Raw genomic sequence first — 12,306 nt, forward strand, 5'->3', positions numbered from 1 at the left:
CCGGTCTCCACATGGGATCCGAACCCTCGGCGGGAGTGCCGCCGCGCTCCCAAGCGGCGCACTCTCCAGTGCGCCACCAGGCCGGCCCAACAGATATACTTTTGACTTGATGATTTCCATTCCTCTGGGTATATTCCCAGCAGTGGGGTAGCTGGGTCATATGGTAGATCTATCTGCAATTGTTTGAGGAACCTCCATTCCATTTTCCATAGGTAAAGGAAGAAATTAAATATTAATTTGGAAAAGATGAAATTAATATTTAATTTCTTCCTTTACCTTCCTTATTGTTTTCTTTTTATTTGTTTTGGATTCAATTTGCTTTCCTTTTCTAGTTTAAGGTGGGAGGTTAGCTCATTTAAACCTTACTTTATTTCCAATACAAACATTTTAAAGTGTTGATTTCCCTCTGAGCAGTGCTCTAGCTGTGCCTTATGAGTTTTTAAACGTTATGTTTTTTTATCATTCTCTTTAAAATTTGTTCATTATCACTTGTGGATTCTTGTTTTATCATTGAATTATATGATTTTCAAATATTTGGAGGGGGTGCTCTAGATATCTTTTTGTGTTTTCATTTCTGATTCAATTCTGTTGTCAGAGAATATACTCAGTGGTCTCAGTCCCTCTGAGTTTATTGAGACTTATTTTATGGTCCACCATGTGACTGGTCTTACAGAATGTTGCAAATGCACACTTGAAAAGAATATGTGCTCTGCTATTTTTGGGTGGAGTGTTTAATAAGAGGCAGTTCAAGTTGGTTGTTAGTGGTTGTCATGTCTCCTGTGGTCTTCCTGATTTTCTGTCTTCTGGTTATATCAGTCAGTCACTGAGAGGAGGGTAGAAATCGCTAGCTATCATTTTGTCTGTTTCACCTTTCTGTTCTGTCAGTTTTTGCTTTTTAAAGTCTGTTATTATGTTCACACACTTTTAGGATTTTCATATCTTGATAATAAAGTAATAACCCTTTTGTAATCACGAAATGTCTCTCTTTATCCCAGTGATAATACTTGTGCCAGAAGTCCACTTTATTTAGTATTGATACAGCTACTCCAGCTTTCTTTTTTTTTTTTCCCCTTTTTGTCTTTTTTCGTGACCGGCAACGGATCGCAACCCTCAGTGTCGCGCCCGTACCGGACTGGGACCAGCAACGGGATCGCAACCCTCAGTGTTGCGCCCGTACCTCGCTCAGCCAGTGAGCGGCCGGTCTGTATGTGGGATCCGAACCCTTGGCGGGAGCGCCGCTGTGCTCCCAAGTGGCGCACTGTAGCAGTGCGCCACCGGGCCGGCCCCTCCAGCTTTCTTATGAATAGTGTTTGCGTGGTTTGTCTTTTTCTTTTCTTTTACTTTTAACCTCTTGCTGTCTTTCCATTTAAAATGAGTTTCTTGTAGACATTGTAGAATTGGTCTTGCTTTTTATTCAACTGACAATCTCTGCCTTATTGTTGCAATGTTTAGACCAATCACGTTTAATATGAGTATTCATATGGCTGGGTTTTACCGTCTTGTCTGATATCTGTTTATCTCATCTTTTCTTTGTCTTTCCATTTCTCTGGCTTATTTTAGATTGAGTAGTTTTTAGTACTCCATTTTATCACCAGTATTTCTTAGAGGGTTGCTTTAGGGTTACAGTCTGCATCTCTAGGTTACCATGGGCTGCTTACAGGTGAAGCTGTGCCATTTCACAATCACAGAAGGCATGTCTCCCCTGCTGTATTGCTGTCATTCATTTCACAGCAGTCCAGACACTCTGTTTTTGCTTTCAATGGCCAATTATCCTTTAAAGTAGCTAAAATTTAGAATAAAAGTCACTAATATTTATCCACATATTATTCATTTTTGTTGGTCTTCATTCTTTTGTATAGATCAAGAATTCCAACTTTTTGATCTCAGGACCCCTTTAAACTCTTAAAAATTACAGTGGACCTCAAAGAACTTTTAAATAAAATTTTAATCTATCAAAATTTGCCATATTAGAAATTTAAAATAAGAAAAATTTAAAATATTTGTTAATTTACTTAAAAATAGCAGTAAGCTTATTTCATATTAATATTAATTATGTTTTTTAGTGAAAAATAACTATTTTCCAAAACAAAGGAATTAGAAGGTGGCAATATTTTACAATTTTGTAAGTTTCTTTAATATCCAGCTTACTAGAAGACAGCTGGATTCTCCTATCTGCTTTTGCATTTACTCTGTTACAATATGTTGTTTTTATTGAAGTGTATGAAGAAAATGTGGCTTCACGTAGATCTGTAGTTGGAGAGGGGAGAGTATTTTCGTACTCTTGAGATAAGTGTGCACATCTGTTTTTGATAGTACACTAGAACTTGGCAAGTGTAGTTTCTCAAAGATTAATTGCAATGTGGAATTTGAAACTATCATCAATTAACTTATTTTAAAAATTGAGATATAATTCATATGTCATGAAATTCACTATTTTTAAAATGTATAATTCAGTGGTTTTTAATATATTCACAAGGCTGTATAGCTATTACCACTATCTAATTCCAGAACGTTTTTATCACTTCAAGAAAAAGAACTCCGTACCATCAGCAGTCACTCCCTGTTTCCTCCTCCCCTTGTCCCCTGACGGTTGCCAGTCTACTTCCTGTCTCTATGGATTTGCCCAGTGTAGATATTTCTTGTAGATAGACTCATAGAGTATATGGTCTCTTGTGTCTGGTTTCTTCCACTAGCATGATGTTTTTAAGTTTCATTCATGGTGTACCATGTTTCATTCATGGTGTAACATGTTTATTCATGGTGTAACATTTTCACTCCTTTTTATGGCTGGATACTGTTCCACTGTGTCATAGCATCGCAGTTTATTTATCTGTTCATCAGCTGGTGGGCATTTGTGTTGTTTTTTACTTTTTTGGCTATTGAGAATGATGCTGCTGTTTTTTTTTTTTTTTTCGTGTCCGGCAACGGATCACAACCCTCAGTGTCGCGCCTGTACCGGACCGGGACCGGCAATGGGATCACAACCCTCGGCGCTACGCCCACACCTCGCTCAGCCAGTGAGCGGGAACCGGTCTGTATGTGGGATCCAAACCCTCGGCGGGAGCGCCGCCGCGCTCCCAAGCGGCGCACTGTAGCAGTGCGCCACCGGGCCGGCCCTGATGCTGCTGTTTTTTTTTTTTTGTGTGTGTGTGTGTGTGTACATATGTTTTCATTTTTCGTGGGTATGTATACCTAGGGGTGAAATTGCTGGGTTGCGTGGTCACTTTATGTTTGACTTTCTGAGGAATGGCCAAACTGTTTTCCACAGCAACTGTACCATTTTATGTTCCAACCAGCCACATCTGAAGGTTTCAGTTTTCCCCATCCTTGCTAATTGTTATTTTAATAACTGTTTTAATAACAATTTGTTATTTTAACAACAGTTTGGTTTCCTTGTTATTTTCTTTTTTGTTTTGCAATTCCACAGTGACATGGAGCCTCTTTTTATGTGCTTATGGCCATTTATATATCTGCTTCGGAGAAATATTAATTCAGATTCTTTGCGTTTTTCTAAATTGGGTTATTTGTCTTTTTATTGTTGAGTGCGTTGTTCTTTTATATATTCTGGATGCTAGACTAGATCAATGAACTTTTTATACACTGTTATATTAAAATCTGTTTATTTTTTTTTGCATTCTTCCTGGATCTATTACCCACCCATGATTTTGTAACATCTTGCACTTGTTGTTTGGAAAATTGTTTCACTGAGTTATGTAGATTTTCCAAATGTTGTCACATTTCATGATATATATCAAAAATCACATTCATTAATATCACCACCAATCTCATCAGAAAAGCCTTTACATAATAGAAAACTATTTAGCTTTTGGTGGCAGAAACGTTTTCTAAAATTTTAATTTTAATTTTTATCTTAAATTCACATTTTATCACTGGTAATGAATACTGACCGTTGTTTTCCTTAAGTGATATACACTTCATTTAGTTTTTGTTAACACTTCATTGGTTTTGAGATAGTGTACAGGCATGCAAGTGCAAGTAGCTGTGCCTTGTTAGCTGTTGAGCTTACAGCTCGGCTGCACACAAACTGTCCTGGGGTCGCGGTGGTCTTTCCATGTGTGGCAGAGATGCTGTGCCTACTCACTGTTTGATCACTCAGCTTTAAAAACTGTTACAGCTTTTACTGCTTCATCAAGGACCTTTGTAAGTGAAGTTGGCTTTCTTTTTATTGTGGGTGGGTAGTGGTGAAGAATCCATGACAACTTTTTGGTGTCAGTGTCTTGATTGGTTTTACCACCGTGGCTGTGCACTGTTAATGCAGACTTCAGCCTGGTGAGGAGGTACAGGACATCTTAGTCTTTTTTATGGAGATAGTTTTGACCTTGGGTAGTCAGTCCCTGTAAGCATGAGAGATTGCCTGGAGTCCACCGGCTGCTTTAAGAATTGATTGCAAACATCCATGTTTCCATTTGTATCGTTTTCCTTCAGCCTAAACAACTTTTAGTATTTTTTCAGGCAGTCCTGCTGGTAATGAATTCACTCAGCTTTTGCTTTTCTGAAAAAGCTTTTATTTTGCATTCACTCTTTAGAGATATTGTGGCTGGATATAGAATTTTTGGTTGATAGTTTTCCTGAGATAAAGATACAGTCTGTTTTGTTCTGCTGCTGGGGGTGCTTCATGGGATGGATGGGATGGGACTGGGCTGACAGTTCTCATCCCAACTTTGTTTTTTAAAATTCAGTACCTACTTTCAACTTGTCCTCCCATTTATAGCCCCACTCTCCATTCCGAGGATGGGAGGCGTCTTGGGGGAGTTTTATCCACCCCCGCCCTGTCTTTTCTTCCCATGCTTGGGTTCCCCTGGCTCTGCACCGGCAGCCCCCCAGTGGGCTTTGCATCTTTCGCTTGTTTGCTGTGTTCTCCTGTTTCCTTCTTGGTCCTGTGGACTTCCTGCTTTTAAATTTCGCTTTCTGTGTGGTTTTGACATCAGAGATACAGGAAAATGTTTAATATGCCGTGTTTAGTCTCCTCGATTTTTTTGGTAATTTATATTTTTCTTTAAAAAGCCCATTTCATTAAATATTTAAAATTAATTTACATTTTAAGAAGAAGGATTTATTGTTACATGGTACTTTTTAAATGGTTTTATTTATTTATTTTATTTTATTTATTTATTTTTTAAAGATGACCGGTAAGGGGATCTTAACCCTTGACTTGGTGTTGTCAGCACCATGCTCTCCTAAGTGAGCAAACCAGCCATCCCTATATAGGGATCCAAACCCATGGGCCTTGGTGTTATCAGCACCGCACTCTCCCAAGTGAGCCACGGCCGGCCCTAAATGGTTTTAACTTACCTCCAAAAATATGACTATTTGCTTCATGTTGCATATTGGTTGGTATTTTCTTTCTTTTCTTGGTTAGATTTTCCAAAGGACTATTTTAGTCATGCTTGCAAAATGTGATTGTGGGTTTACTTGTCCTTTCTTCTGTTTTCTAATTCATCGCTTTTTACACTTATCTATATTGGTAATTCCTTTTTCTTTTTCTTAGTTTTAAAAATAATTTTTCTACCTTCTTGATTTGCATGATGAGTTCACTTGTCTGTATTCTTGTTTAATGATACAATAGTCCGTTCTGCGCCTTTTCATCTGGTTACAGCTTGCACTGCATCCCTTTAAGCACTGACCAGGTTTTCCTCCACGTTACTATTTTGTAACTGTCATTTTGATACTCTTGAGTTAGTACTTAAATTTCTAAGAAGCTGTGTTAATTTTTTACGAGGCGTCCAGTTGAACTTTTATAATGAAATTGTATGACTATTGTGTTTGTGTGATCAGACGTGTGGCCTATCACAAGTTGGGCTTTGTGGTGTGGCGTTGCCGCCAGGCCGTTTTGTAAGTGGCCCCTGCTGGCGCCTGCTGAGGCTATTGAACTTACGCTTTTTGCACGAGTGTTGTTTAGTGAGTGGCCACTGCCGTCCCTTAGTGATTCTACCATGCTGTGAGGGCCAGACTTCACACTGGCATTCGGGAGGCATGGTTATTTCCTGGTAGTAGCAGGCTGACTTTGTCATCCATGCAAAGTGTGGATCATGTGGAATCCATATATTTCTGTGTCTGTATAATAGGCCTAAAGAATACTGCGTAGAGGAGTCAGAGTTACAGCAGGTCAAGTGGGGGTTTCTGGGTGGTGAAGTAGCAATATGGATATGAGTGTGGGAAAGCAATCGCCTTTTTAATGCATTTTTCTTCTACTTCAGGTGAATCTTAAAATGAGAGAGATAACAGAGAAAGAAGTTAAATTAAAGCAGCAGTTACTGGAAAGTCCAGCTCATCAAAAGGTAATGGGTACATTTATTTTCTCTGGAATGTACTAAGTTAATGTTACTCTAACTTAATGTTGGTCCCAGTTTTAAAGATTTTTATCAGTAACTACTACTTGCTTATTCTTTATTTTTATTTACCAAAAAAGAAGCCAGCCTCTTGGATTCACCTGCTGGGCTCTCACTGCCTTAATGAGAGGCGACCCCAGGAGCCTGTCCCTCATCCCTCCCTGGAAAGGGGTCGTTTTTGTGTTGAACTGTAGGAGGATGAAGGGTGTGTTGAGAGGAGTTGGGAAGCTAAAGAGTAAGGGACATAGGGCTTCCCTGGAGTTAGCGTCGAAAACTCAGCAAATGAGGAGTAAATTGCCTGTTGCTAAAGGCGCCCTTGACAATCCCTTAAATTGGCTGTGAGGTGCAGCATAGCTGGTGGTGTGTCTGTGAACCCCTGTGGTTCAGATGGGTACATGCTGCGTGTCTAATGAAGTGGTGCGGACGGCTGTGTACACATTCTGGTCACTAGTCTCTTCCCAGCATTATTTTCTCTTTTGCCAAGCACATGGGTGACTGAATCCACTCAGTTAAATGCACATATGCTGCGGCCCGACCGTCTGTTCGGTCTCCCTATTGGAGAAGCTTCATGCCTTCCTACCCTTGCTTCCTCCCTCCCTCCGTGGGCACCACACACTGCTCACTCTTTGGTTAGCCAGGTGGGTGGCAAGTCAGGCTCCTGTATGTGCCTCCCTTATCTGGATCTTGTGCATCATGCTCCTCTCTGTGCTCAGAGGGACACTTTTAAACATGTGGGCACGGACTAAGTAAGCACTGGCCTCTTCCCGAGTTAGAGTTGACTTATTGCTTTTTGGTACCCAGCCTGTACCAAGTTTCCAAAGTATTCTTTGCTACTGCAAAGGATAGTGTTGTGGAGGTGACTTATAATCTTTCATTTTAATCATCTGATGATAAACATGCCACGGTCATGTACACCTGAAAGACTTTGCTTACGGGGCTGTCCCACCTCTGCTGCGTAAGCGCCGTGGGGAGGTGTGCGGGACGTCCTCCTGTGGACCTCCTCTGCTGATGCTCCTCTCCTGCTTCCTTCTCTTGCGTCCCGAGCAGTCTCCCTCCAAGTGGTATTGGAAGTTAGTGCCTGTAAGTGACCCCAAGCCACCAGCTGCCATCTTCAGAGCCATCTTGTCGCAACTACTTGCTTCCATTAAAAATTGCTCACACCCAAAACTGTCTTTTTGTTTGTTTGTTTGTTTGTTTAAATGTCCACCTTGGGATTGTTATTACACTTTATGTAGTATGAGTGATGACCTGAGTCTGGGTTGAATATTCTTTGTAATATGGCACTTTGGAATTTGAAGTGACATTTTGCCCATTTTCTTAGTTACTACTTTAAGTGACCAACATAAACATAAAAGACAGGATGCATTCTCTTTTCTGATACATACTAGAAGGAATGAGAAGTTATCTGATTACCCCAGTTATTTTTTACATCTGATGTTACCTCACCTAGCAGTGGTATTTACCATGACATCTCTTAGTAACTGAATACTGGTTATAGAGATGAGGCACCTGGTGGGAGGGTGCTGAGGACTCAGTGAACTCTTGCTAGGGTCTGATTCCTCTGTCCTTGTTCTGGGTGCTGCAGCCACTGCTGCTGCATTGGTCTGTGCAGAGTGGAGACGGGGCATTCCCTTGCTCCCAGACAAGGGTCTGTGTTAGGTTAGCACAGACATAGGATTTCTGTAGTTAAGAATGAATTTTAACATCATAACAAAGTTAAAAAACAGTAATTCATTTCTACAATTCTAGTTATGCTCCACCTTGTGGCCCTTTCTGGAAACGGAACCTGTTTGTTATCCTGTCCCTATGGAGAAAGCGCGTGGCACTCAAATGGGGCCTTTTTCACACGAACTTTCAGAACACAAATCTTTTTGCAGATGGTTTTATATGCATTCCTTTACTTGCCTGTCTCCTTTACTTTCATCACCTGGACCAGATTATCCTTTGAATTCTGTCATACAGGAGATACCAAAGGATGTCAGCTGGTAAATGGGGTCCCCTTGAGCAGTGATGCATTCTGCCTCAGAGCTGATTGATCATTTAGCTTTCTCTTTGAAATATATTAATAAGATAGAAGAGAAAAGCATTTATGAGTGTTTACATATCTTTTAACTTCTGAATCCTGAAGGTTAAAGAGCTAAATATTAATACATTTATATTGTTTAGTCAAGGGCTCAGAAAATTCAGTTGTCCTACAGCAAGTAAGGTTTCGGATGAGAGTTTCATAAAAACAAAAATGTGGCCAAGAACAGAGTCCCTTAAAGTTTCTTTTATTAGACAGTTTATAACTACTTAACTGTTCTATGGTGGTGTTCAGTAAATAGGTTGATGAGGATAAGTACGGAAAGGTCTGGTAAAGATTGGCAGGTTCAGAGGTTTTATCTTAAGACTTTACAGCCTAGGGGTTTGAAAACACTGATTTGCAAGGCAATCACACACAAGCTTCCTGGATCCTTGTAGCGCAGGGAGCGTTTTACCTGATTTTAAGCCCACTCCATCCGTCTTTAATTGGGAAACCATTTGCTTCACTGCATGGCTGTGCTCGCTCGCTGTGCGTCTCCTGTGTTCACGTGGAAGCCTGGCCTGGCGCATGCCGTGCTGCACTGCATGCTGGAGCCCGTGGACTGTGCACGTGTGGTACAGTATGAGGCAGGGTGTGTGTGTAGAGTGTGCGGTGGGCTCCGAGAAACAAGTTAAAGTGTGTGTTGAAACACAGTTCATTGACATGCAATTGCTTTGTTGTTAAATTTAAAATAATGTGTTACAGATGTTTTCTATTAAGCATCAATATTATTTTCCACTATATACTTACTGAGATAACTTGAAAATTTTATATTGCTGAGAGACTATTTTTCTTTGAGTTGAATTATCTGCATAACTCTCAGAAATCTGTGTTGTGTTTTGTTTTGTTTTCCATGCTGGTTTTTTTTCTCTAGTTTATATTGTGTATTTTCCTCCTCTGGAGAAAATTGTGGCTGGTGGGAAATGCCATATCTTAAAGCTGTATTATGGAAGTTGCACTGTAGGCTGCTGGAGCTACAGGCAGCCTGTGTATCTGTGCTCTTGTGAACCGGCACTTGGCCATGGGAGCCGATCCGAGGGTTTGGTCAGCTCCGGATGCCATGCACTGTGTTTCCTCTAAATGCAGAAGTATGGAAGCCATGAACAAGTATTTGTTTTATGGAGTACTTTGCATGGATTTGGTTTCCTGATGCTTCATTGCCGTTATTAGAGTGGCTGGTTGTTGTATTATGAGAAATTTTGTTTAATCTGGTTTCTGAAATTTCTCAAAATATGTATTAATGCTGTTTTGTATTTTTATTATTGGCTGAGATAATGCTGGTAACACTTAGAGAAGTAACAGTAACTTAGGTCCTCCATGCATTAGGACGTTCACCATTTAACTTGTTTCTCATTAGTTTATCGTGTGTTGGGTTTTGGTAGTGTAGATGTGCGTTCTGCCTCCTTTCCTGTGTGTGCCTTCTCTGTGGCTGTCTCCGCCTCCAGTGCCAGTTTAGAGTTAGACTGGTCCTGGTGGCTCTAGCAATGCAGTGCAGTTGCTTGGCCATGAAGCCCTGTTCCCCAGTTCTTGACATATATGTTCCAGGCAAAGCACGTGATGCAGATGTTTGAACTTTCTCAGATGACTGTACTTGTTCTTCATGCTGTCCAGGGAGGCATTGTGTTGACTTTTGATCTGACGGTGCGCCTGTAACATATATGGGGGTAAGGAGGCAGCATGTACAGAGACCATTTTCCTTTCATCAACCGTAGGTCCGCTACCGACGAGAGCACCTTTCTGCTAGGCAGTCACCCTACTTCCCGCTGTTGGAGGATTTGATGAGAGACGGCAGTGACGGCGCTGCTCTCTTAGCTGTGATCCACTATTACTGCCCCGAGCAGATGAAGCTGGATGGTGAGTGTGGACTGCTTTCCCTTGAGCAGAGTACATTGATCCAATTACTAAAAACATCCAAAACAGAGTAACACCGAATCCTTAAATATCAGATGTGGTATTAGCATATAGATGAAAAATTGGGGATGATATGCATATACTTAGCCTTCATTTTATCTGATGAAGAAATTGTACTTGGAAAGGATGGGGTAATGGATGCCTTGGTTGGGGGAGGGGAAGGAGTGTTGGGTATTCTTTGAAAGTCAGCCTGAAAAGCAGTGAGAGCCCAGGTTCCCTTTGCCTGGGACAGTGTCCTCCCCACACACCCTCAAGAGATGGGGGGACCAGATAGGCTCTAGTCTCAGACCAGAGGCACAGAGGCAGGCAAGGATGAGGTGATACCCTGAAGTCAGGGCTTTTGTGTAAAATTCTTTATGCTGGAAGGTGAGACCAGTTCTCCTCCTGGTTTGCCCTCTGTAGTTATCCTCTGACCCATACTTGGCTTACCATGCCAGGCTGCCCATGTGCTGAATGGGGAGGGAGTCTGCTCTGTAGAGACTGTCCTCAGGAGAAACACCCACAGCCAGTGATGCTTGGCTGTCCTCTGTAAACAGCTGGTTCCCTGCCCAGTCACTCTGCAGAAAAGCTCACTTCCTAATGCTGCCTCACTTAACTGAATGGGCAGCCAAAGATCCCCTGACATTTGAGGAAAGCCACCAACCTAAATGAGAACCCAAATCAACAGAGGTGGTGCAGGTGAGGAGGAGAAAATATTAGAGATGAGAGTGGGTGGTGGAGCTGGGGACCAAGAACAGGAAGCTGGAAGAGAATGTCTGGAAGACAGTGTCTCATAAGGACACGCAAAATAATTAGACTCAAAAGAGCTCTTGGGAAGGGAACATTTGGGTGCCGAAATGTAAGAATTCACCCAAGTGCTAGATGACAGAGATTTCCCAGAAAGTCAAATAAAAAAGTGATGACAAATAAGGGAGAAGAAGTAGAAAAATCTGAGGACCAGTCTAGGAAGAAAGAAAGCAGAGAAAACTGGAGAGAGGAACTTAGCCATGAGAAAATATAGAAAAATGTCCCAAAGAAAGAAGTGGCCAACTGTTAAGGAGCCACAGGGTGGCCAGCATGGTTAGTGGAGAAGGGCCCCAGCAGAGCACGCTGCAGTAGACTCCAAACTGGGGAAGAGGCACTCTTGGAGCGCTGTGGCGAGACAAGACTGGTCAGACACAGGACAGAGAGCCCGGATTCCACAGCTGCAGTCTTGGAAGCAATACAGCTGGGAGGTGACCCCCAATGCCAGGGAAAGTGACCTTCTACCCAGGGAGCACAGTCATCAAGAGGAGGTGGGAGGGGAGTGTAGAAATGCAGTGTCTCAGAAATGCACCAGTACCAGCCTTTCTGTGGACAGTCTTGGGAGTGTACTAGGGACAGAGGCCCAGGCCAGGAGGAAGCTGGTGGGTCAGCCCAGCTCAGAGGCAACAAAGTACATACAGGAAGTGAGACACGTATTAAATGCAGGAAAAACGAGTTGTACAAGGAGTGTCAGCAGAGATACTGTGTAGCTCAGCTGTGGAAATAGTTACATAGTTACAGTAAAACAGAGAGTCACTGGATTTAACCACACATCCTGCTATGTGACTACAGGGGAGAGGCTGGGGAAGGGATGTGGAGGTCCACCTGGCTGTCGTCATCGTCTGCTGTGACAGCAGGTCATAGTCTGTCTCTCAGTGATGGCCGAGGACAGGACAGAGTGTTGTCTTCCCAAGGTGAATGTTAGGCCACAGGTAGAGTGGAAAAGGGCGGGGGGAGGGCAGGGCAGAGAGCTGTTTTTCTTAAGATTTTTAAAATGCAGTTTAGCTTTTTAAAGCCTTTATGTCAAAATAAAAATTAAGAACTTTTAGGTAAATTCTTTTTTTTTTTTCCTTTTTGTCTTTTTTCGTGACCGGCAACGGATCGCAACCCTCAGTGTCGCGCCCGTACCGGACCGGGACCGGCAACGGGATCGCAACCCTCGGTGTTGGGCCCGCACCTCGCTCAGCCAGTGAGCGGCCG

The 12,306-nt window shown here is 42.1% G+C and overlaps 1 protein-coding gene across 1 annotated transcript in view; it reads left to right on the forward strand.

The window, feature by feature from the left end:
* Positions 1 to 12,306, forward strand: part of LOC103607303 (calmodulin-regulated spectrin-associated protein 1-like) — a gene marked incomplete at its 3' end in the record, with an annotated part of 66,527 nt that overhangs the window by 33,091 nt on the left and 21,130 nt on the right. Inside the window, 3 exon segments of the mRNA XM_008591820.1 lie at positions 6,219 to 6,299; positions 7,398 to 7,430; positions 10,125 to 10,266. Coding sequence (XP_008590042.1) covers positions 6,219 to 6,299; positions 7,398 to 7,430; positions 10,125 to 10,266 — 256 coding nt within the window.

Source organism: Galeopterus variegatus, unplaced genomic scaffold, assembly GCF_000696425.1.
Source record: "Galeopterus variegatus unplaced genomic scaffold, G_variegatus-3.0.2 Scaffold7320, whole genome shotgun sequence".
NCBI classification, from domain to species: Eukaryota; Metazoa; Chordata; class Mammalia; order Dermoptera; family Cynocephalidae; genus Galeopterus; species Galeopterus variegatus.